At 36.5% G+C, this 26,629-nt stretch overlaps 1 protein-coding gene across 45 annotated transcripts in view; it reads right to left on the bottom strand.

Annotated features, from left to right (window-relative positions):
- Nucleotides 1–8,071: 8,071 nt before the first annotated feature.
- Nucleotides 8,072–26,629, bottom strand: part of LOC127413200 (protocadherin gamma-A2-like) — a 144,557-nt gene continuing 125,999 nt past the window's right edge. For 32 of the 45 annotated variants that reach the window (XM_051650111.1, XM_051650112.1, XM_051650109.1 and 29 more), the window contains 3 exons: nt 23,352–23,410; nt 13,423–13,520; nt 8,072–10,488 (listed from right to left, as the gene is read on the bottom strand). In XM_051650111.1, the coding sequence (XP_051506071.1) occupies nt 10,226–10,488; nt 13,423–13,520; nt 23,352–23,410 (420 nt within the window). In that variant the 3' untranslated portion in view covers nt 8,072–10,225. The remainder of the gene's footprint in view (nt 10,489–13,422; nt 13,521–23,351; nt 23,411–26,629) is intronic. The other 13 variants (XM_051650106.1, XM_051650101.1, XM_051650099.1 and 10 more) reach the window with 1 other exon arrangement.

The raw sequence follows: 26,629 nt of genomic DNA, 5'->3' as shown, positions 1-26,629 counted from the left end.
AGATGAAATGATCTCCTCAGTCCAGTCGGCTCTGTTGATGGCTTGAACCCACAGCCGTCTACAAGAACCCTTGAAATAATTTTCCAACAACGGAATCTGATAAAAGTTTACTGTTTGCGGATGATTTCTGCCACCACTTTCGTGTGTGACATAAGCGGTGACGTTGTCAAAGGATTGGTCTATTATGTTCAAAAACAGCAAATTTTGAAATGGTCAACAATGAAAACATAGAAGCTTGACAAAGGCTGGGTAAAAATGACAGATTTGCTGATTAATCGTAATATTTAATAATTGCGATTCTTATTGGGGCCTGGGTAGCTCAGTGAGTATTGACGCTGACTACCACCCCCAGAGTCGTGAGTTCGAATCCAGGGTGTGCTGAGTGACTCCAGCCAGGTCTCCTAAGCAACCAAATTGGCCCGGTTGCTAGGGAGGGTAGAGTCACATGGGGTAACCTCCTCGTGGTTGCGATTAGTGGTTCTCGCTCTCAATGGGGCGTGTGGTAAGTTGTGCGTGGATCGTGGAGAGTAGCATGACCCTCCACATGCTGTGAGTCTCCGCGGTGTCATGCACAACGAGTCACGTGATAAGATGCGTTGATTGACGGTCTCAGAAGCGGAGGCAACTGAGTCTTGTCCTCCGCCACCCGGATTGAGGTGAGTAACCGTGCCACCACAAGGACCTAGTAAGTAGTGGGAATTGGGCATTCCAAATTGGGAGAAAATAGGAGATAAAATAATAATAATAATAAAAATAATTTCAATTCTCAAATCCCAAAATCGATCTTTTATCTTCTTTATGCACAACCCTCTGCAATGTGAGAAAATCACACAATTGCTACCAAAATTCTTGCTATTTGGCTAAAAATGTCTGTGATTCTTTAACTGCATATTGAGAGTAAAAGTTTGCTTTGACTTGTTCCGTGTAAAGTGTCCAAAGATGCGAGATCCATGCAATCCAGTTGTTATTGTATAATGTCCCATTAATATTCCTTCTGTTCTTTACAGTCAGTTGTTGAAAAAAAAAAAATTTAAAAAAAGATTTCATCCTAATCTCACACAGTACGGATGCAGAAAAGAAGCTTCTCAACAGAAACACTTCTGTGAGACGCTCTGAACTGCCGCTATTATTAAAGAGACAGTAATGTTGCTGAGTGACTCCAGCCAGGTCTCCTAAGCAACCAAATTGGCCTGGTTGCTAGGGAGGGTAGAGTCACATGGGGTAACCTCCTCGTGGTCGCTATAATGTGGTTTGTTCTCGGTGGGGCGCATGGTGAATTGAGCGTGGTTGCCGCGGTGGATGGCGTGAAGCCTCCACACGCACTATGTCTCCGTGGCAACGCGCTCAACAAGCCACGTGATAAGATGCGTGGGTTGACGGTCTCAGACGCGGAGGCAGATGGGATTCGTCCTCCGCCACCCGGACTGAGGCGAATCACTATGCGACCACGAGGACTTAAAGCGCATTGGGAATTGGGCATTCCAAATTGGGAGATATATTATATTTATAATTATGTAACAATTATATATTGAATTATTGTTCTTTGAGGTCCTTTTTTTCTATACTTGCAATTAATTCAATTAATCGGCATGTAATGTAATTAATTTGATCAAACTTTTTAATAGATAGACAGCCCTAAATATAATACTTTGGAATTTCAAGACATTGTATGTATTTATGGGATACATGGAATTTGTACATTTTTAAAAAGCTAAAATGTGACCAAAATGAGGAAAATAATCAAGTAAAATTGAAAAGTTAATTTTTTTGTAATGTAGCAAGTTAGAAGGTCCCATGTATAATTAACAGCATTAGCTGAGAGATAATTTCTTTCATATGTAAGCAAAATAGACATAGCTGAAACATTCCCAAAAGTGAATCAGAATCGAATCAAATTGGGAAATCTGTATCAATACCCCACTTTACATTTGATAACCCACATTTAAATATCAATGCCAACTGAGTTGTCCGCAAAGGTTTAGTAAGCCTTAAAAGTGTACCATTTTTGTGTATGTTCAGTGGTCAGTATGACAGTAGTCTTGGACATTATACTGACACGAGACTGATATGACCATCTCATGTGAGTATACATTGTTTTAATCATATTTATGAAAGTGCTATTTATTTTTTGTGTATTTTAAATGAGTGCTCCTTCAACAGTTTGTGCAGCACATTTCAGGATTTTTATTTACCCGTCACAATGTTTTTATCAGAATATGGATTTCTTTACATTTCAAGTAGTGATCAGATAATTATAAAAGAGGATTTTCCCTGATTTGCTCCATAATCTTGCAAAGTCTTTCTCCTTCATCTTCAGTTTTGTTCTGTTCATCTCTCTTTCCTGTTTGGATTCCATTTGACTCTCTTGGAAGAGGAAAGGGTTTCCATGGCAACGGCAGCTGAAGTGGAAAAGGCTTTTTCTGTAATTGGGCTGATGGACTGTGTGTATTGGGTGAACAGATGGGCTTTCCTGTCTTTTTTTTCTTTTTGTGCTCAACAAAAGAGTGATTTGTCCCCAGGGTTTCATGACAGAGAGAGATCAGCACGCTTCTCTTTTTGATCTCTTTTGGGCTTTTATTGCCATCTGCTTAAAACTGTTGCAATTATATCCCGCTGAAATCTCTTTATGACCCTAATCAGGCTAACTCTAGTGGAATACCTTTGACCTTTGACCTCTGACACTGACTACTTCTATGTTGGGCCCTAACCCTGATCACCTGTTTGAAGCCTGGTGAAATTTTTGGTCCGTCGTCAAACCTCACAGCTGAGAAAACAACTGTTTTTGGTAAAGGATGCAAAGATTTTACTTTTAAAAGAGACAAATTCACAAAAAAAGTCTCTTTATTCCTGAAAGAGAACTTTATTGTCAAGTTTGTAAAAACAAAAATCATGTTTGCAGTAATGCACGTACAATGTAAGTCTATGGGGCATTGCTACAGTACGGGATAAATGCCAAAATACATTGTTTTGAAATGCATTGTATTGCCACAAGACAAAAATCAAGTGTAAACATGAGATGAGTGTGATTTGTTTTCGTATTTTGTCTTTGTAAACTTCATCCTCCTGTTAATCTCAAGTATAGCTAATGAACATGGTAACTTTCATGCAATATGTTAAAAGCTACCAGAAAGAGAATATATAAATTCAAACACTGGAAAAAAACCCACATATTAACCCATATGTTGTGTTCCGGTCATTTTGACCTGGACAACATTTTTTTCTTACGATTTAAAACAAATTTTTTTTTTTTACTTCATCCAGTTGGATTAAAATTCCTTGACTTTGTTCACATATGATATCTGATAGCACAGAAAAATTGGACCAATTTGGTTTTACTTCACTTTGTTACACTTGTGTTCCCAGTCAAAAATGACCGGCCATTGGAAATGAATGGATTAGACTATAAAATACAGAAATATTAAGTGTTCAGGAGCATCACAATCCTTTAGATGAGCACATATGTGGATGTGTGTTTGCACACACAAAGTCCTTGGACACACACAATGTGTGTTGAGCGCCCTTTTGTGCATCGTCTTTCCATGTACACTCTTTGAATATTTCAAGATCAACTCATCATATTATGTTGTGTTTGGGCTCGTTTAAATCGGGATACTCTGCTGTAAGTTTCGATATGTCATTGCCTATGTTATACAGTATGCATGTTTCAGGAAGTAATAAGGAATAACGTGACAAAAAGACACTCCTTTTTATTATATTTATGTGTGTCTGTGGGAATTTCATACACTAATACTCACTGCAGATTGTCCTCTAAGTGAAACAAATTTGCTCATTGCATTTGACTAATTGAGACATTTCCAACGATATATAACACATGACTATCTCATCTTTTTATTGTTTTATGAACTCTGAATATAATTGTTGTGATTACAAATTTGCAGATGATGAGAATGCAACAGTTCTTATTTGTCTGCTAATTAAAAATCATTATTTAAGAATTGGTAGGATCAACTATATGCATTGTAAAGTCCAGATTCTAAACTTTAAAATGACACGTATTTTGTTCAGATCAAGGAAGGTGTTAATTTATTATGCAATTTTATATATATATATATATATATATATATATATATATATATATATATACAGCTGTGCTCAAAAGTTTGCATACCCTTGGAGAATTGGTAATATATGTACCATTTTTAAAGAAAACATGAGTGAGCAGGCAAAACACATTTCTTTTATTTCTTATGGGATTCATATTCAACTGTAGGTTATAACAGAATGGCACAATCCTAAAAAAAACATGACAACAAAGAAAAAAATGAAATGACCCCTGTTCAAAAGTCTGCATACCCTTAGTTCTTAATACTGTGTATTGCCCCCTTTAGCATCAATGACAGCGTGCAGTCTTTTGTAATAGTTGTCTATGAGTCCCCAAATTCTTGCAGGTGGTATAGCTGCCCATTCGTCTTGGCAAAATGCCTCCAGGTCATGCAAAGTCTTTGGTCGTCTTGCATGAATCACATGTTTGAGATCTCCCCAGAGTAGCTCGATGATATTAAGGTCAGGAGACTGTGATGGCCACTCCAGAACGTCACCTTTTTCTGCTGTAACCACTGGAGGGTCAACTTGACCTTGTGCTTAGGGTCATTGTCGTGCTGGAAAGTCCAAGAGCGTCCCATGTGCAGCTTTCATGCAGAAGAATGCAAATTGTCTGCCAGTATTTTCTGATAACATGCTGCATTCATCTTGCCATCAATTTTCACAAGATTCCCCATGCCTTTAGAGCTCACACACCCCCAAACATCAGTGAGCCACACCATGCTTCACAGTGGGGATGGTATTCTTTTCACTATAGGCCTTGTTGACCCCTCTCCAAACATAGCGCTTATGGTTGTGACCATAAAGCTCTATTTTGGTCTCGTTACTCTAAATTACAATGTGCCAGGCGTGTCAAGGTGTTGTCGGGCATATTTTAACCAGGCTTTTTTGTGGCATTGGTGCAGTAAAGGCTTCTTTCTGGCAACTCAACCATGCAGCTCATTTTTGTTCAAGTATCGTCGTATTGTGCTCCTTGAAACAACCACACCGTCTTTTTCCAGAGCAGCCTGTATTTCTCCTGAGGTTACCTGTGGGGTTTTTTTTGTATCTTGAACAATTCTTCTGGCAGTTGTGGCTGAAATCTTTCTTGGTCTACCTGACCTTGGCATCAAGAGATCCCCGAATTTTCCACTTCTTAATAAGTGGTTGAACAGTACTGACTGGCATTTTCAAGGCTTTGGATAGCTTTTTATATCCTTTTCCATCTTTATAAAGTTCCATTACCTTGTTACGCAGGTCTTTTGACAGTTCTTTTCTGCTCCCCATTTTTGACTGGGAACACAAAATGTGTTAGCACAAAACAAACACAACACAAGGGTTAAAAAGTTAATCTGCCTTGAACAGTAGTCTCACCTCAGAAATGATGATTTAGACAACATTGGTGTATATACGAGAAGTAATGAGTGCTTCAACCAAAGTTTGATCTTCATATTTCTATTTTTAAACTCTCTGGAATACAGTTCATCCGGAAAGTATTCACAGTGCTTAACTTTTTCCACATTTTGTTATGTTACAGCCTTATTCCAAAATGGATTAAATTCATTATTTTCCTCAAAATTCTACAAACAATACCCCATAATGACAACATGAAAGAAGTTTGTTTGAAATCTTTGCAAATTTATTAAAAATAAAAAACGAAAAAAATCACATGTACATAAGTATTCACAGCCTTTGCCATGACACTCAAAACTGAGCTCAGGCGCATCCTGTTTCCACTGATCATCCTTGAGATGTTTCTGCAGCTTGATTGGAGTCCACCTGTGGTAAATTCAGTTGATTGGACATGATTTGGAAAGGCACACACCTGTCTATATAAGGTCCCACAGTTAACAGTGTATGTCAGAGCACAAACCAAGCCATGAAGTCCAAGGAATTGTCTGTAGACCTCCGAGACAGGATTGTATTGAGGCACAGATCTGGGGAAGGGTACAGAAAAATTTCTGCAGCATTGAAGGTCCCAATGAGCACAGTGGCCTCCATCATCCGTAAATGGAAGAAATTTGGAACCACCAGGACTCTTCCTAGTGCTGGCCGCCTGGCCAAACTGAGCGATCGGGGGAGAAGGGCCTTAGTCAGGGAGGTGACCAAGAACGCCTGGAGTTTGCCAAAAGGCACCTGAAGGACTCTCAGACCATGAGAAACAAAGATTGAACTCTTTGGCCTGAATGGCAAGCATCATGTCTGGAGAAAACCAGGCACCGCTCATCACCTGGCCAATACCATCCCTACAGTGAAGCATGGTGGTGGCAGCATCATGCTGTGGGGATGTTTTTCAGCGGCAGGAACTGGGAGACAAGTCAGGATCGAGGGAAAGATGAATGCAGCAATGTACAGAGACATCCTTGATGAAAACCTGCTCCAGAGCGCTCTTGACCTCAGACTGGGGCGACAGTTCATCTTCCAACAGGACAACGACCCTAAGCTCACAGCCAAGATAACAAAGGAGTGGCTCCGGGACAACTCTGTGAATGTCCTTGAGTGGCCCAGCCAGAGCCCAGACTTGAACCCGATTGAACATCTCTGGAGAGATCTGAAAATGGCTGTGCACCGACGCTCCCCATCCAACCTGATGGAGCTTGAGAGGTCCTGCAAAGAAGAATGGGAGAAACTGCCCAAAAATAGATGTGCCAAGCTTGTAGCATCATACTCCAAAAGACTTGAGGCTGTAATTGGTGCCAAAGGTGCTTCAACAAAGTATTGAGCAAAGGCTGTGAATACTTATGTACATGTGATTTTTTTTTTTTTTTTTTCCCTGTTTTTTTATTTTTAATACATTTGCAAAGATTTCAAACAAACTTATTTCACATTGTCATTATGGGGTATTGTTTGTAGAATTTTGAGGAAAATAATGAATTTAATCAATTTTGGAATAAGGCTGTAACATAACAAAATGTGGAAAAAGTGAAGCGCTGTGAATACTTTCTGGATGCACTGTATCTTGGCCCATAGACTTCCACTGTCAGTGCATTACTATGAAAGCAATTACTGTTTAAAGAAAATACTGTAATATTCCTTTAAAACTAACACAGCAGAACAGCGTCACATACACTTACTGGCATCATTGAATTGAATGCTTATAAGATTTCACACAGCAGTGTTTTTAAGGATGTTTATGAAGAAAGTGATGCATTAAAAACACCTTTCAGTTGTTCTTAAAGGTAAATCAAACCCTCAGAGTCTGCTGCTCAATTTTCCAGATTAAAGGTTTCGCCCTGACAATCACAGAACATTATGTAAACTGTTTCATTTGCAAAGACTGTGAGAAAACTCTCATGTTAAATTAACTGTATTAGATTTAAAAATGTATGTAAGCTGACCCATTTTGCACCTTAATAAATGACAAATAACATAGACAAACTTTTTGTTGTTTTATTCAACACAAAAATTTTATGTTCAAATTTAAATGAATGTATCAGGTAATGTGTATATTTTAGATGCTTTTTAGAAGAAAAAGCGTTTTCATTGTGTGGTCATTGTGTTTAACAGAGTGCTGTTTCACGATAAATCACTCGAATTTTAAAAATAGCATATCTAATGAAACCAGAGACTTTAATCTTTTGACTCAAACAGGTTTCAATGTAAAAACTTAATTAGGTTTCTTACCAGATGTAGTTTTGTTATTGTTTCTCCCAAAGACAAACTCTGCTGTGATCGGCACCATGTTGTTTTGTCACATGACTCCGTATGTCGAAAGTTTAACCCTTTACTGACAGCACAGAGTCTCCTGAACTGAGATCAGTCAGTTTAAATTAATTTAAATTATGCATTGCGTATAGCGAAGCCAAAATACAATGTCCACACATATGGTCGCGGGGTCGCACGAGGTTAAAAATTTAATTAAAGATTTACCCATCTATTTATTAAAATAGCTAGAGGATAACATGTCACAGCAGAACACTTGAAATATTGTCAACTAACCAATGAGGTGTTATGTATACATTCTGCAACATTTAATAGGTTTCCCCCTTTATTCAAGGCGTTGGAAATAATTACAAATTTGCAGACAGAATTAATGGTTTGAGAACTTTTTATTTGAAATGTCAGTGTTCAAGAGAAAGAAAGAGAAAGAAAACAAAAAGGGCAATATAAATATTAGCATATAAAATAAGGGGAGCACACAGGAGGCAGGAATCGCAGCGTTTTAAGTGATGTTACAGCAGGATTACAGTATCAGAACACACAGATATAATAGATCTATTCAGATTCTTCATATAGACATTAAGCATTTGCACATGTAAGCACAACAGAGATTCACAAAATTATGTTGTCTTTTCATGGAAAGAAGTCAGACAAGAAAAGAAGAGAAAGTATGAACACAAAAATATATGCATAACATCACAACTTCTAGACTAAGAGTGTGTCACTATTTTCCTAAGTAAAAGTTAAACGGTTTATTTACAAGTGCGTTAGTTGACCTTCATAGTACTAAAGAACTGCATTGGTAACACAGAGTGTTTGAAAAGTGTATTTTTTTTCTTGTTAATTTTTGAACTTTTTTTTCTGAAAAAAACTAATAATGTAACATTCCAGTAGTAAGCCATACCTATGAGCTGTTTTTAAGGGCTGATTGCTATTTACAAAGGATAGTCATGCCAAGGGTCCAAACATGGATGCAAATTTATATTTAAATGGATTATCTGTAAGTACTTTCACCTCCTTTCCAAAGTGGTATCTGGTCTTAATTGATCGGTTTGTACTAACTGTTAATATGTAATTTCTGTACATTCAGTGAGTGTAAGATTGTTCTAACTTTTGACTCACATTTCTCCCTCTGAACAGTAGAATGGCTTTGTTCCAATACCGAGTGAGCTGCCTTGCTGTCTACTAAGGCAGCATCCTTGTTAGGTGGATACTTGTGATTAACATTTCTCTTGACTCTTGAATTCGGACAAAAGACGATGTCTTACAGACAGCATCATTTTTAATTACACATACCTACCTTTTGGAACAGCATCAGGAGCATGCCTATGATAACATAAAATGCTGCCTAGGTAGGCAGCTCACCAGATTTTGGAACAGATGTTTTGTCTACAGTATAGCTCTGTGGATCTGAATTGTTATTACAGGGAGACTTCATCACGGACGGACAGCTTAAGAAATATTTCAGCATTTTTCAAAATAGAAGATACCCATAATGAGTATCATACATCTTATTACAACCAGCACCGATAAAGAGAGCTTCAACACTTCAGGATAACCAGAAAATACTGAATACTACAGACGATACGGCCACCACTGTGGACTTACATGAAACTGGTTTCTCGACTCTTCCATTACTCGGACTCGGACAAGAAGAGTCACTAATGTTCCAAGAAAACATTCAGTAACGTTGAAGAAAACAACCAAACTCTGGCTCAGAATCCATTCTTAAAAAAATACAACAGGTTATCTTGAAAGGTCACATCCATGAGAAGTTCTTAGATGGGCGTTTGTAGGCGTCAGGTGACGTGTAGAATATCTATAGCGCAAAAAATCAGCATGCAGCTAAAATCACCTGACTTCTATGGCAACACTTCTCATAAAATAATCCATAGTGGTATTTTAGGTAACAACAATCTTAAGAAACAAAATTTCTTCGTTAATAAAAAAATAAAATTAAAAAAAAGGTAAGAAGAAAGTAATAATGATACACTTGCAACAGCATATTGGGCACATCAAGAAATGCATGGTCATTGTGTCTTTGTATAAACAATAAAAACAACATAACACATTTCTGCTCTAAGTCCAGGTGTAATGGAACGGTTTAACATGATTACGGTAAAGTACTGTTAAATACATAATTGGCTAGATATACGCAGGAATATAGTGTTGCATAAACTTGTCAAAAGTGAGAATGGAAATATGAAAACAAAAATGGAAACCTTTTCATTCTGCAAGATTCAGGAAGTTGAAATGAATCGGAACATCTAGGTGAAAATAATTTTTACAGTACTTGTGCAGTAAACACGTGTGTTACCCAGGGTAAAACACTCAAAAATCACTAGAGAAACCAAAGGTTAGATCTTAGAGGTGTGTTTACTTCGACATACTGTCTTTTTACCCTAATATGTTTCTTTTAATAGTCTAATTTAATGTGTTACAGATTTCCAGCAAACCTCGAGACACCACAGGATAGAGTTAACCTCCCTAACTTAATTCCCTAATTCTTATCTTCTCATCCTCTCTACTTCTTCTCCTTCTTGGTGGATTTCTTCTTGCTGGCGGGTGTCTGGGCGGCTTTTGGTGGCTCGGCTTGGGTGGCGGAGGCCTGTGGCGGTGGCAGGGCCTGTTGGGGCTGTTGCGGGTTGGAGGTAAGGGTTGCGGTGCTGCCAGGGATGTAGACGTTCTGCCGGTAATCAGGGACATGCTGCAGGGTGAATTGCGGGCTGTAGCGGGTGCTCAGACCCATAGTGCCCGGTTGCAGAGTGTTGGTCGCCTCACTCACCTCTAATGAAAAAGAAAAGTTGATATTACTAAGATAAGAGCTTCCATTCGACCTCAAAAATACTCTTCTAGCCACACAATTTCAATTTTGTGCAGTTTTGCTTTCCGAAATGTGTCAGAGCACAATTCATAACTCAGTGTTGCATCAGCATAAACCTCTACGTCAGTTTTCTCGTAACATTTGCTCCTAGCCTTAATTTAAAAGAAATATTCAGGGTTCAAAACAAGTTAAGCTAAATCGACAGTGTTTGTGGAATAATGATGATTACCACAGAAAAAATGCTTAGAGTGAGACACGTGTACAATGGAAGTGAATGGGGCCAGTCCGTAAACATTAAAATACACACGGTTTCAAAAGTATAGCCAAAAGACGTAAACATTATGCGTGTTAACATTATTTTAGTGTGGTAAAATCGCTTACCAACCTTATAAGTGTAAAGTTATATTCAACATTCCAACTTCGCCTCACTGCATGCACGATTTTACCAAAGGACAAGTCGAAATAATTTTTTTGTGGTAATGAACATTATGCCACAAATGTTGTTGATTGAGCTTAAAGGTGCTGTAGGTGATTTTTTTTCATGGAAAGGTATTTAAACAATTCTCCTACTCCCTGAAAGATATAAATGAAATAAGTGTCCTGAGATATGTCTTAGACTCTGTAAACAGCAAACAAAAAAGTGTCCATGGACCACGGTCTCTGACACTTTCTACCTGTCAATCATTTTGCGCGTTCTTATAGTTTTGTAGTTGCACCGATTAATTGAGGCTTAATGCCATTTTTATGCTGTGTTGTTCATAACAGTTGTCAGTCGAGGGCGCTATTTTGCCACTGTTGTTTTTAACAACCATTTCTGCAGGATGTTGGTCTCAGTAAAGCTCATTTGGTATCTTTGAAGTGCTGGGTTTTGAAAAGAAGGGGCGTGGCTAATCCAGTGGCTCAGTCTCGTGGAAGTACAATGGCTAAAATCGCTTACAGCACCTTTAACTTGTATTGAACCTGGAACATTTCTTTAAAAGTGAAGTGTGTTATTCTCCTCCACCAAATGGAATTGCAAAAAAATATGATGGTTTCCAAACAGGTTTTCCAGACACTCCTTCTGCCTACCATTAGTAAATAAACAATGAAATGCTGCTCAAAAAAGCAGCACTGTTTTGAAAGCACCACATTGTTTACTTCCAAATGGCTTACTTATAGTTAACTCTGCATATTAAACTGGGATTAGAGAAAGTACATTTACATGCAAAAAAAATTACACTTCACTTTTAAAGAGACGTGCATGCGCACATATGTGGATAATTATTTGTTCTCTTCTGCTTCGATGTGATGTCAGTTACACAATAGTTTGGCTTGACACATTTTTCACTGCAGTGCTGTTCAGTTTCACACACTTAAAAAAGAGCTGCTAATTAGAAGGGAAGGAAATAGAAGGGAACTGGGGACATTTGGTCATTAACACAGTAGATAATGTTTATTTAGTTTTCTATTAGGGTTTGAATTAATCTGTTATCATTGTACAATAGAAGTTAGCTTTGTATAAGTACAATGTTGTCTATGTCCTCATTTGGATAGCTGGGAATACGTGTGTGTGTGAGAGATGAGTCACTCTTTTTCTTCCTACTCAGTCACATCAGCAGTGAAAATAAAGGGACACATGATGAGAGAGAGGGTGATGTCATTGAACCGTGTGTCACTTGCTTTGATGTGGTTTGTAAAGCTATGAACAACTGAATATTGTGTGTGTGTTCACACGTGGATGCCTCTACATGTGCATGTGCTCTGCTCATCATCTACATTTACAGTACCATCATGCACAAACAAGTTCCACAAGATATAAAACAGCTGCAGATTTACTCTTATGATGTAAATTATCGACTGTTAAAATAATGTAATAAATCAGATGGAATTAAAATTAATTGGTAACACTTTACAATCAGGTTGTATTTGTTAACTAATGTTAAAATGAACTAACAATGACATCATTTATTTACACACATGGGTGATTCTCATCAAACCTGTGAAGAAAATGTCCTGGTCATATTTAACCCCAAATCAATCAAAATTAAGCCCACATTTAGGACCGCTATTGCACTGTGACATTAAAGCACATTCTAGCCTCCGATTCTCATTACCATAATGAGTCTGGGTGTTTTACTTTTACTATTCCCATTGGTTTAAAAAATGATTCGCATTACTGTAACACAGTCATGTTTTATTGTTTGTTTTTACTGTATGAAAAAAAATACAGAGCCCCTTAGAGGACAGGGCAGGAATTATTATTATTATTATTTTTTGTGAAATAGTTTTGCATGCCCTTGCAATACATTTACCATGGTTTTACTACAGTATACTGTATCCATATAGTAACCACGGTTTTACTGTGGATTAACCATGGTTAATCTTGTGGTTACTATGGTTTTACCATGGTATTTGAAGTAAAGTAGGAACATTACATTTTCTTAATCGGTTTTGTGAAAATCACTCACATTTGTACATTAGTAACATTTAGAGTTGGATATGTTAGCATTATTCAATGCTAAATGAACTAACAATTGAATGATTGTACATTTATAAATCAACATGAACCAAGATTATTAAATGATGTTAAAAAATCTCATTGTTTGTTCCTGATCCCAAATTAATTTACTAATGACAACAGATAGAACCTTGTGTCACCTATTTATTAACAAAATAGTCAGCTCAATAATCAATGTATTGCTGAAAAATGTGAGCTAAATCTAATAGATTTTTTTTTTTGTTTTTATGTTTAATGGTGTATTCCTGAAATAGCTTTTTTTGTGGTTAGTGTTTGCATTAGTAATTATTTGAATTTCAGAATAGCTTTACTTTATGGTGTGTTTAACGTAAGGCAGGATAAGATGTGCTTACCAAAGTGAAAATAATTAAAAAAGGAAGCAAGAGTGTGATATTCTTACCATTAGCAGCGGCCATCAGCGCCTGGAGTTGCTCGGCCTCAGTGGGGGGGTTGGGCCAGGGTCTTGTTCCCACGGCAACCTCAGGAGTGGCAGCAGCCCTGCAGAGAGGAAGAGGAAGTGGAGTCAGCAAAACAGAGAGTGATCTGTACCGCTGCGACTACCAGCAACAGCTGCAACATGTGTGTGGCACTTTGTTCCCTTGTTTTGACACACACACACACACACACACACTGCACTCTCCATGTTGGTACTCTGGTGGAAAATAACGACCAGAGTCTGAGTGGGTACAGCTGCTGAAAACTACAGCACGCACACACACACACACAAAACCATTGAACATTTCCATGTGTGGCGGGTTGCTCTTCAAAGGCTTGTTTTAAAAGGCCGCAATTTGCATCCACAGTGAACAAAAGCTCTGATCACCCTAAAATTTACCTCGTTTAACACAAGGAAACACACACACATGCTTTCTTTTCCTGGTTACAGACAGCAAATACACTTCAGGCCAATTTTTACCACCGCTGAAACTGAAAGTCTTTTATTTTGAAGATTAAAGCTACCCAAACAACATCATGTGTTCATTAAACTTGAGCGAGACATCTTTAAAAACATTCCCTTAATTAGTAGAGACTACATGAGCAAAGCACGAATCACCGTTCCTCATAAAATCCGGATCTGGATGTTCTACTCTTCTCTGCATTTGAGAAGACTCGTGAAGATTCCTCATCCCAATCACAATAACACCAGGAGAACATCAAGTAGATTTAGTTTGGGAAGCTACTAAAACAGCTCCGAAGTCTAGATTTAACTGTTTAGCCAACAACTGTTTCACAAATAATTACAAACAATTCATCAGCCAGGTAAAACACCTCATTAGCCTGTAACTGCAGGCTGTTTACAGCATTTTAATGGTTTGTACCAACATGGCACCTTACAAAATCCACCTAATATGTGGTCAAAGGTGTGCATAAATCAAACATAGCTCATCAGATTTTAGAACCAAAATTATTTTATGATGAAATTTATAAAGAAGGATGACTACTCTGTATGGACGAGTGTTTGAGAGAGTCATACTTTCTCTGTAAGTTGAGAATAGAGTTGATCCTCACTAAAAGAACTCTACAGTAGTACACACAGATCATATAACTGATTTTCATAGTACAGAACGAGAGTATTAGAACATGAACCTTCTGTTTAATTCAACTGGAAAATCAGCTCAAAACAGAATCTGTGGAACGCATCGTCTCACAGGACACAAGCTTATAGAACAATATGAACATTAATCAAAAAGTATAATGATGACTCACTGCAAATATCTTTATTACATACGAACACAGGATGAGATGGTAATGCCTCAGGCCATCAGTCACTAACAGGGTTTAAGAGGAAGTCAGGGGTCTTGTGGGATCTCGCTTCCTGTTTCATATCCGCCCAGTGGCCGTAAAACAGCCCAAGACCACTGACACCAACAACAGAAGACAATAAACCACAATGGCACATTTGCATACAAGACATGACTGCAGGACGAGAGAAGAACAACAGCAAGAAAGGAGAAGATTCACAAGGTGAAGTGTGAAAAGCATGTACATTTTTTATTTGTTCTTTTTATTCAAAGAACTAAAAGTACAAACAAATGAATGAAACAATGAAAGAAAGAGAATGAACAAAAAGAACAAATCAACATTTAACACGACAGAAAAACAGACAGAACAAAATAAATAAATGAACAAAGAAAAAAACTCAAAGAACAAACAAGCAAACAAAACAAAATAAAACAAAAACAAACGAAAGAACAAACAAAAAATGAAAGAATTAACAAGGAAAAAAGAAAGAAAGAACAAACCAGCAAACAAAAAAGATGAATGAAAAGAATAAAAAAAAGAATGAAAGAGAATGAACAAAAACAAGCAAACCATAGAAAGAATAAAAGAATGAAATAAGAAAAAAGAAAAACAAACAACACGAAAAACAAACAAGTAAAAGACAGAACAAACAAATAAAATAACTAAAAAAACAAACGAAATAAAGAACAAAAGAGAACAAAATAATAAAGAAACTAACAAAAGAACAAACAAAAGAATGAAAGAGAATGAACAAAAACAAGCAAAAGAAAGACAGAACAAACAAATGAATTAAAAAACAAATGAAAGAAAGAACGAAAGAGAGAAAACAAAATAATAAAGAAACAAACGAAAGAACAAACAATAGAATGAAAGAGAATGAACAAAAACAAGCAAAAGAAAGACAGAACAAACAAATGAATTAAAAAACAAATGAAAGAACGAAAGAGAAAACAAAATAAAGAAACGAACGAAAGAACAAACAATAGAATGAAAGAGAATGAACAAAAACAAGCAAAAGAAAGACAGAACAAACAAATGAAAGAACTAAAAGACAAATGAAAGAAAGAACGAAAGAGAAAACAAAATAATAAAGAAACGAACGAAAGAACAAACAACAGAATGAAAGAGAATGAACAAAAACAAGCAAAAGAAAGACAGAACAAACAAATGAAAGAATTAAAAAACAAATGAAAAAGAACGAAAGAGAGAAAAAATAATAAAGAAACGAATGAAAGAACAAACAATAGAATGAAAGAGAATAAACAAAAAAAAGCAAAAGAAAGAACAAACAAATGAAAGAACAAAAAACAAAAGAAAGAAAGAACGAAAGGGAGAAAACAAAATAATAAAGAAACGAACGAAAGAACAAACAATAGAATGAAAGTGAGTGAACAAAAACAAGCAAAAGAAAGACAGAACAAACAAATGAAAGAACTAAAAAACAAACGAAAGAATGAAAGAGAAAACAAAATAATAAAGAAACGAATGAAAGAACAAACAAAAGAATGAAAGAGAATGAACAAAAAACAAGCAAACCATAGAAAGAGCAAAAGAATGAAAGAAAAACAAACAACACAAAGACAAACAAGCAAAAGAAAAAGACAGAACAAACAAAATAACTAAAAAACAAACGAAAGAAAGCAAGAAGGAACGAAAGGCAAAAGATAGACAAAGGACAAAAAAGAAGAAAAGAATGAATGACAGAAAAAGAAGAAAGAAAGAAAGAAAGAAAGGTGAAAGCTAACAAGTGGGAAACATGCCAGAACATTTCTTTAACATTTTAATTTAACATAAGCATTTGATGGAAAACTTGAGTGAAACAATGAGTAAAAGAATGAAAGACAGAAAATATAGACTTGAAGAGGAAAAGACTGTTTTTGCCAAGCAAGAGGAATAAACTCACAGTGCCAAGATAAGGGAACAACAGGGTTGAGTGATGTTCGTTTTAGACCCTAATGAGAACCAGAGCTGATCTGGGAGCAGTCACTTATTCATTTCATATGTAGTATGAAGACTGCCAGTCTGTGGGTCACTGTCATATTCCTTTCTGAAATCAAACCTGAAACTGCTGGGCTGCCAGCTCAGATATTTAATTGCAAGACGAACATTGCTGCCTTTAGACACAGAACTATCTAAACCGGGTTGATCTGTATCCTGGCACAACACTTCAGGAGAACAGATAACAGTTCATGTCTACCAGTGTGAAGATAAGATGCCTCATTTCTCCATAATCACTCTCTCAACACACTGGTGGGAAATCCGACTTCCTGTGGTCAACATCATCACATCCTGTGTTTGGATAATCGCTTCCTGTTGACCAGATGGTTGGTTATATGTCAAGCTGCACGCGCACATGAATCATTCGTGTTATTTACTTTTTCATTGGATAAGATATTAAATTATTCAACTAAGTTTATTTATATACTAAATTATATAAATTAGTTTTCGTTTAGCACAATATCAAAATGAAGTGAAGAAGAGGGTGAAATTTAAATGATTTCATTACTTTGGTTTGAGCAGATGTATACACTATATACTTGAAAATAAAAAGACTTTTAAGAATTTTATAGGTTCTTCCTGTGTCCTCAATAATCATTCTGCATGTTTTTTTGTAGTATCCATTTAACTAACAAAAGCCTGACTCCAGGAAGTGACATCATTTTTGGCGGGAAAGCAACAGCACAAACATCAGTAAGTATTAGCAATGGATTTGATTGATTCTGTGATGTTTTGTGCTATTAGTTTGTGTTTATCTCATGCTAAAACATGCTATCCTTTTTTCAAATTAAAATAAAATAAGAAAATCAAAATGAACTTTTGAGTCGAAACCCTCATGTAAACTAACTGTCAAGTAAGATTTATTTTCATTCTTTTAAGTATCTTATCAATATTGATAAAAATGATTAAACTTGACCGGAGCACATTTCATTTAAAGGTGCTATATGTAATATATTTACTGTACTAAATCATAAAATTACCATAATATGTCATTAGAGAATTAGGAAATATGCTAAGTTGAAATACTGGCTTCTCCGTTAACAGTGCTACAGCCAGTATATTCTACTTTGAAGTTTCCATTCAGCCAGAATTTATGTTTATGTTTTGGCCTGTGTGATCCCGCCCACTGCCCACTCACCAATAGTATTTTGACACTGCCGGGTTGCCAGATTTGAACAAGTTTGCAGGCAAACAACACTGCGTGCTGCAGCCATGGAAGCCAGCAAACGAACTGGATCAGAGATAACAGATTCCACCCGACATACAAAGCCTCGCCATCCGTCTAAAAACCACCATGACCAGAGGCGTAGTAAAACGAAGATAAATATTGGAGATGCCTTTGGAAGATGGAGACAGCTTAAAGCCCAGAAATCCTTTAAAACATTCTGGCAACCCACATGAGCTTTGAGTCTGTGGCGGGACAGACAACTCTCCAATATTTTGAATTTGGACTGCAGTACCCATTTCAAACGCTTGTTGTCAATCTTACATATAGCACCTTTAAAGTCATAGAAATATATAGAAATATTGTTCAAGCCCTGTCATTGCCTGTGGCTACTAAACCATAAAAACTTTCTAATAGAAACAAAACAAGTTCACACAAAATCATCATTTCTTGTGCAATTCTCTTTAGAGTTCCAAAACCGTGGGACGTCCTGAAACAGAGCCAAAGCTAAAAACAGCTACACGCTAATGTGTACAGCACGATGCTATACCATACACCTACACAGCTCTATTCTAAGAGCAGATTGGCCCTTAAGGGTCTCACAGCAAACACCTTCACACACTACTACACAACTAACAGGAACCTGATCCAGGAGAAAACCTACAGGAACATTAGCAGGAGCGCGCAGGGAGCTACGCTAGCTACACTTCAATACCTCAGCCTGCTCGATGGAGTCCATCTTACATGTGTCGACTGGAACTTCCAGGGACTGAAAAAAAGGTTGATTTCACACTATTTTTGATGGATCTTTATTTGAAGACTATTTCAGAAGGCTAAAAGTGAAACTGTACTGTAGTCATTTACATCATGTTGTTTCTTTATAGGTCAAACTCACGAAACCTGACATGTCTGTGTCATATTTCACTCCAAAATCAGAAGTCCTTCAATTTATGTGGATTTAAATATAAAATAGTGTACAGTACATATAACTTACTTACTTACAATAGTGTACATATAACTTACTTACTTACAATAGTGTACATATAACTTACTTACTTAGTACTTACTTATTACTTAATTATTACTTACTTATTACTTACTAACTAACTAACTAGCTATTAAGGGCCAAATCCCTCAAAATTAAACAATTAAAATAAGTCATTACATACATAATGAAATTATTAAAATAAATTAAAAATCATTAATCATTATGTCACTAAATAAATCAATACATTTCCTTATATTATGTTTTAGTTTTTATCCATTTTCATTGTTAATCAACCCAAATATAATGATAAAATCATTTATTTATTTTTTTACAAACAAGTGCTAAAATAAATAAACAGGCACATTTATTCATTTATTGAGTGAATTAATGGTTTATTTAATGATTTTATTGTTTTTTTTTATCCTTTTAATGATTTATTGAAATATTTAATACGACAAAAAAATTATTAAAGTCCCTCAAAATGAAATAATTAATATTTAAAATTAATCATTAAATACATAATGAAGTCATTAAAATAACTACAAAATCATTAATCATTATGTCACTAAATAAATCAATATATTTCCTTAAAATTTAATTTTTAGTTTTTGTCCATTTTCATTGTGAATCAACCTAAATATAATGCAAAAATAAAAAAGTTCGCAAACTAGTGCTAAAATAAATTAACAAGCACGTTTATTGATTTATTGAGTGATTTAATTTTTTTTGTAAATTATTTTATCGTTTTTTTTTGACAATGTCATTATGCATTTATTGATTTCTTTAAATATTTAATTTCGAGTAGTTTGGCCCACCTTATAAAATAAATCTCCGAATGTATCATGACCATGAGAAATTGGGTGGAAAATGTACTTAATTGTCATGAAAATAATGTCACAATCCAAAACATCTTAATGGTCCTAAAATAGGCCTCATTTTCTTTATGCAAAATATAATTTCGTTTTGTTTATCTTTTGGTTTTGTGGTGAAATTTGACCTGAACATATTTTCAGAAGTCTCACTCTTGTACTACTTGCTGACTTCTAATTTTTCTGCATTCAAATTAGCCTCAACAGCTTTCTCTTACAAAAATGTAGCATGGTACCCATTGTTTACACCAAAATACTATAGATACAACAGTTAATACTACAACAAAACTCTTGGTATCTTAGTATTAGCCACCACTGTCATCAAAAAAGAAATTAATCAAAATAACAGAACGACTCTTACTCTGTTTGAATTAGTTCACCCCATATTAAGGTATTTTGGCAGAAACTATAGTTACCATTGTCTATTTTTGCAAGCGTAACCTAAAAACTGAAGCTAAAACTTCTTTGAAGACAATGCAAAGATCTTTGGGCCCACTGCTATATATGTAGCACTGCCAATTTAAACTAAACAAAAAGATTTAATTTCTTTCAAATGGGTTCTTTCAAACAGGGTTCTGTCAGGCTTGAATGTGTTGTGTAATGTCTGTTATGGAAACCGATGCGTCGTGAACACTTGCGCTACAGTAGCTGGCATGCAAAAGAAGAAGAGCGCTATTGGCAGTGATTGGCTTGCCCCCTCCCCCTTAAGAGCATCTGATTGGATGAGTGGGTTTAAGGGAATGTCAGTCAACCTGAAATGGTCAAACCCCGCTGGCATTTTTGGCACAATACACATGGATACAACAGGCATTAGCATGGTAATAAACTTGACTGTCCCTCTCTCTCTACATATCTCTCTTTCTCTTGGCAGATTGAGGCATTAGAAGGGGGATGGGGGGGGGGGGGGGGGGTGGTGTTGCTTGATAATGCAGCCATTTTGTTAAGAGAAGAGAAGATTCAGCACAGCTACTTTTGCAAGTTGAACTCCCTTTTTTCTGTTTTATTTCTCTCTCCCTTTTTCTGTCTGGCTATGTTTGGAATAACATATCACCATACTATTCATACTATTCCTGCAGTATGCAGTATGCACACTGTTCCCAGTATGTAAATATTATGAATGGAATACTCAGATGGCATTTGACAAAATGTGCAGTATACAACCAGAGCACACTGCGAGGAATACTGTATCCCATGGTGTATCCATATTTTTAGCAAGATTTTTATGCTTTTTTTAGACTGCAAATATGAAGAAATGTTTACACAGAATTTTTATTAAAATGCAAAATAACTGTATTTGTTTACGAGATAGAGACGACTTATGCAACGTTTCAATGTACAACAATAATATATCATACTTCTAGTTTAAAACTATATTTGAATAATGCGTACTGTTTCACTTTCTATTTATATTAATACTTATACGTTTACAAAAATTCATATACAGTACTGTGCTAAAGTTTTAGGCACATAATGATGTTAAGATAGTTATGTATATCTTCAGCTTTAGTGTGTCAGTAGGAAATATAATCGTTAGATTCCCAAACATTACATTTATAAATAGAAAAGATTAGAATAGAAGAACAGGGAGCCCTGCAACAGATGGTATGGCTCCTACAGAGCCCCCCACTGAACATCATGTCAGTCTGAGATTACATAAAGAAACAGAAGCAATTGAGACAGCCTAAATAGATAGATAGAAGAACTGTGGTGAATTCTCCAAGAAGCTTGGAACATCCTATCTGCCAACAACCAAGACAAACTGTGTTCAGGTGTACCTAGGAGAATTGGGGCTGTTTTAAAGGCAAAGGTGGTCACACCGAATATTGATTTAGCTTTTTTATGTTTACTGGACTTTGTATGACATTAATTGATAAATGAAAACTATATATGGCATTATTTTTGAAGACATCCTCACTATGCAACATTTTTCACAAGTGCCTAAAACGTTTGCACAGTACTGTATATTTATAATATATAAATATTTATACTTTCGCTTACTATATACACTATATGGCCAAAAGTTTGTGGACACCATATGTGCTTGATGAACATTTGATTTCAAACCCTTAGGCATCAATTTCCCCCTTTGCTGTAATAACAGCTTCCACTCTTTTGGGAAGGCTTTCCACTATACTGTATGTAGTAACATGGCTGCAGGGATTTGCTCTCATTCAGACACAAGTCTATCAGTGAGGTCAGGAACTGATGTTGGTCGATGGGACCTGACTTACAGTTGCTGTTCCAGTTCACCCCAAAAGTGATCAGAGGCGTTCAGGTCTGGGCTTTGTGCAGGCCAGTCAATTTCTTCCACGCCAGACACAGTAAACCATTTCTTTATGGACCTCACTTTGTTCACAGGGGCATCGTCATGCTGGAACAGAAAAGGGCTATCCCCAAACAGTTGCCACAAATTTGGAAGCACACAAAGCCCAAGCCATTACATAAAGAAACGTTAAGATTTTTCTTTACTGGATTTAATGGAGTAACCAAATTCGTTAATTAGAAGAGGGTGTCCACAAACTTTTGGCCATATAGTGTACATACTATCGAAACTATACAGTACATACTGTGCCATATTTAGGAAGTAGTACGTTAGTTTTCCATTCCAAACATAGCTATTATTTGAACAACATCTCATACTACTGTTTAAAACATGTATCATTAAATAATGCATATTTTCCACTTACTATTTTAAAAATAGTTGGGAATACACATAATATACTTCTCCATTTAGAAGCCATTATTTGAACATCATCTCATACTACAGTCTAAAACATTTATTGTTGAATAATGCATACTATTACGCTTACTGTTTTAGAAATATTAGCCACTTTACAGTATATACTGTGCCATACCAGGAAGTAGTACGTTAGTTTTCCATTTCAAACACAGCCATTATTTGAACAATATATCATACTACCTTTTGAAACGTTTATAGTTGAACAATGCATTCTGTTTTGCGCGCTATTTAAAAAAATAGTAGGCACTATACAGTGCATATTGTGCCATATTTAGGAAGTAGTTAGTTTTACATTCCGAACATTGCCATTATTTTATCAAACTACCAAAATGTATGATATTTTGTTATAAAATTGCAATAATAAAAAAAGTGAAATAACTCTTTTCTGAGATAACTAAATGATGTTGCAAGGTCATGTGAGCAATGTAACACTTTAGCTACTGTTTGAAATATTTATATTAAACACAAACTGTGTGAGATATGTCTAGATATTTCTGTATCTCAGTCTGTTTGTGTTGTTTCGCCTGATCAGTCACCCATAATGATCCAACAGACACTTGCACATCATCACTCATGTACACAAGCACCCTCCCTTACATAAGAGCACCACATCTCACTCTTTCAGATGAATCCGACACTTTACATAAAACACTGTGTGACTCTGAGGGTATATGTTAATCAGATTTATGTGTGTTTGAGTGTGTGCTAACCATTTACTCAATGCAAATCTTTTTGCTTTGAAAACGGGGACTTTCTACATTTACATAATGTAAATCTTAGCAAACGTGTGTGTGTGTGTGTGTGTGTGTATAAGAGTGTCACTCACCCGCTGGGTCCAGGCCTCTGGTTCTGGGTGAAACGCCAGTCTGCGCTGGGCGGTTTCTGCTGTAAAGAGACAAGCGGAAACGCATGAGGTCACAGCACATGAAAGGAAAAGACAAGCAAGGACAACGCCGTCCATTTGTGGGTCTATTTGTGTGACCTCACCGGTGTCATGGAGACAAAGTACAGAGTCAAGGCGAGGCAAGCGTGTATCCAGTCAGTGTCATGTGACAAAACCATGAGAACGATGGACTGGCTATATTACATTGTCCAAACTGTTTCTGACAAACACACTCATTTAGATTCTCTGTTTGCACAAAGACAAATTCAAAGACTTGAGTCAACTTGATATCAATGGATACGAGTCAAGACTATTTACATGCATATACTAATTAAGAATGATAAGGGCTGTGAAACACAGCTAGGAAGAGCAGGATGTCGAGCGTTTCAGTCCGAACACAGCAAACATGAAACAAGTACTGTGACCATTGTGAATCCATCCTGAGAACACACACACACACTGACAAACAGTATATGACTGCGTATTATCTCTCTAAAAACTCACATATAAATGAAAGGGGGATTAATAGCATAATAGAAACAACAGCCTCTCCACTCCTTCAGTTCGCTCATTTCTTCATTTCTTTTGATCCACCTTCTGTCATTGTGTAGTGAACTGGGACGGATCAAGTCCACATGAACAACATCAGGACGGAGAGAGACAGAAAATCAATGAAAGAGAGAAAGAGGGAGTGGTGCATGCCTTTGCAAAACTCACCGCTGCAATAGGGTGGTTACCAGAGCATTACTCATTGGATGCTAAGGTGTTCTGGGTGGTAAAAGCCCAACCCAAAGTCTCTGTGATATTCTGGTCTCTAGATATTGCTTGGGACCCATCTTCAATTTACTGTAAGTCTATGGGACTTTTTCCCGGTCTTATAGTCAGCTAGGCGAAAATCTGAAGTCTGATCTCTTGATTTGAAGTATCATTGATTTACGTAGCACAAACATTGCAGGACAAGTTACGCACTAAAGTTTAATACTTCATCTTAGAAGTTTGTCCAAGTCACTAAATCTAAATACAAGCAACAGTAATAGTGACGTGCATGAGCAAACACCTTTAATGATTTAAAGCTTGTCAGATACACACATATGTTGAGTACCTCAAACTACCTTTCACTAAAATACACAAGAAACACAAACAATATCAATGGCACACATGCACACACACATAGGATATATTTGCATCCCACCCACAAACCCCAGACGCACAACAACTGAAATAGCTCTCAAAGCATACACAAAAGAAACACACTGGCTCAACTGCAGCAAACAAACTCACAAAACCAAAAGAGCATTGACAACCTTAACCCTAGCATAAACACCACCTCAACTTTATGTGCACAGAGCATTACACAACGACATACAACAGAACAATGAGAGAGATCACAACATTACTTATATACAGTGCACCCACAAAAGTATTTGAACAATGAAGTCAAGCTTAAAAAAGTCTGAATGACATTGCATTAGATAATAAAATATCTATAAGTCGGCTACAGTAGGTTTTAATAAATAAAGGACTAGATATGCTGTTTAAAATCAAGACAAAAAGTATATGTGACACTATGTGTTTGTCAAATATTAGATTTGGATATAATTAAAAATCACCAAGACACCAGTTGGTTAAAAGTCAAAAAAAAAATGGAAGTTGGTGCTGAGAAAAGCTCCAGCTGCATTTGAGACATGCAGATTTTATTATGTAATGCAACGACATCCAGACAAATTTAATGGTGACTTAAGTGTCCAAATAGTTTTTGGGGGCCACTGTACATCATTTATACACTATTCTGGGTCTTATGAACTGACATGTGTCCCCTATATTCCCTCACTTTATTGATACAAAACACTCCTTCAGCTCAGCAAGGACATAAAGTGTGTGTGTGTGTGTGTGAGGAGGTTACATCCACCTGCAGGAATGTCGGAAAAACAGCTCACACTGAGCTTTCTCCAGTAATGAGGCTTCTCTCTTTCTCATTTACACAGAGCAGATAACAATGTGAGAGCACAGACAGAGACGCGGTTATGTTCGGATGAAAAACTAGTGTACTTCTCTGTGCATACTGTGCACTATAAACTGCCTACTATTTTTATTTTTTAAAAAACATGAAATGTCAAACAGTATCCAGTAAGCAAAACAACACAAATTGTTGTCACATGACATAAAGAAGGTCATCTGCATATATTCTATGAATACAGAAAATCTGCATACTGTGCAAATGTTCCCATACAGCATACTGCAAAAATAGTATGAGGAGTATGTAGTATATCCAGTATATTCTGTTGTAATGTTAGTAAATAAAAAACATCCTTTACATTTTTTAGAATTGTGCAAAGCATTCCATTACCATGCCGATCATCAATTAGATCACAAACATCTCAAAAGTGCGCAACACACTCTTGCGGCAAAATCGTCAGGATTCGTACGGCTTGTCTAAATTTGGCTAATTTGTATGATATCGTGTGACTGCACTCGTTCAATTCCTACGACTTTCACTACAGCCAATGACGTCGCTGGATATCATTTCCATCTAATACGGGACAATTACTTGCTTCTGTCACACACAACAGCTTCCTATCATGTTTACACACTCTACTGATTGGTTAAGTTTAGATAAGGGGTTTGGATAAGGGCATAATATTAATAAGTATGTCCTTAACGCCTTGTGCGTGAAACTCATGCTTACTTCCGCAGTATACATCCGGGAATTTGCACGTGATGAAGTCATACGAGTTTATGCGAACAACATCGTGCAAGACCATACGAAATAGCCAACTCGTTAATTATATACGACTTTACATGAGATCGGGTTGAACGTGCGACACTCACACAAGGTCATGGCCAAGGTCGCAGTTGCAGATTGGCAGTGTCCTCGCAGATAAGTCTATTTACATACGGAATATTTATACAAATAACATTCAATAGATCTGTCACACTCCAAAACGCACACAATACTGCTGCAGAAGTGTGTGACATCTGTAAACACACTCTATTCACTTGAGCACACACACACTAATGCTCTGTACACATGGTAAAGCAGAGTTAAGCACACTTATATCTAAACTTACACGTACTACTGCTTTCCATATGAGCAAAACAGATCAGTCATGCTAGTGCCTGGACAATAACACAAATATAAAAAGTATAAAAGTAGTCCAGACACTAAATTCTGATTGGATGAGCCACATTTACTGTTCGAATGCCGATAAACACACAGTTGT

Source organism: Myxocyprinus asiaticus, chromosome 22, assembly GCF_019703515.2.
Source record: "Myxocyprinus asiaticus isolate MX2 ecotype Aquarium Trade chromosome 22, UBuf_Myxa_2, whole genome shotgun sequence".
NCBI lineage: Eukaryota > Metazoa > Chordata > Actinopteri > Cypriniformes > Catostomidae > Myxocyprinus > Myxocyprinus asiaticus.
The sequence above is the reverse complement of the archived record's forward strand: the minus strand, read 5'-3'. Positions and strand labels throughout refer to the sequence as shown.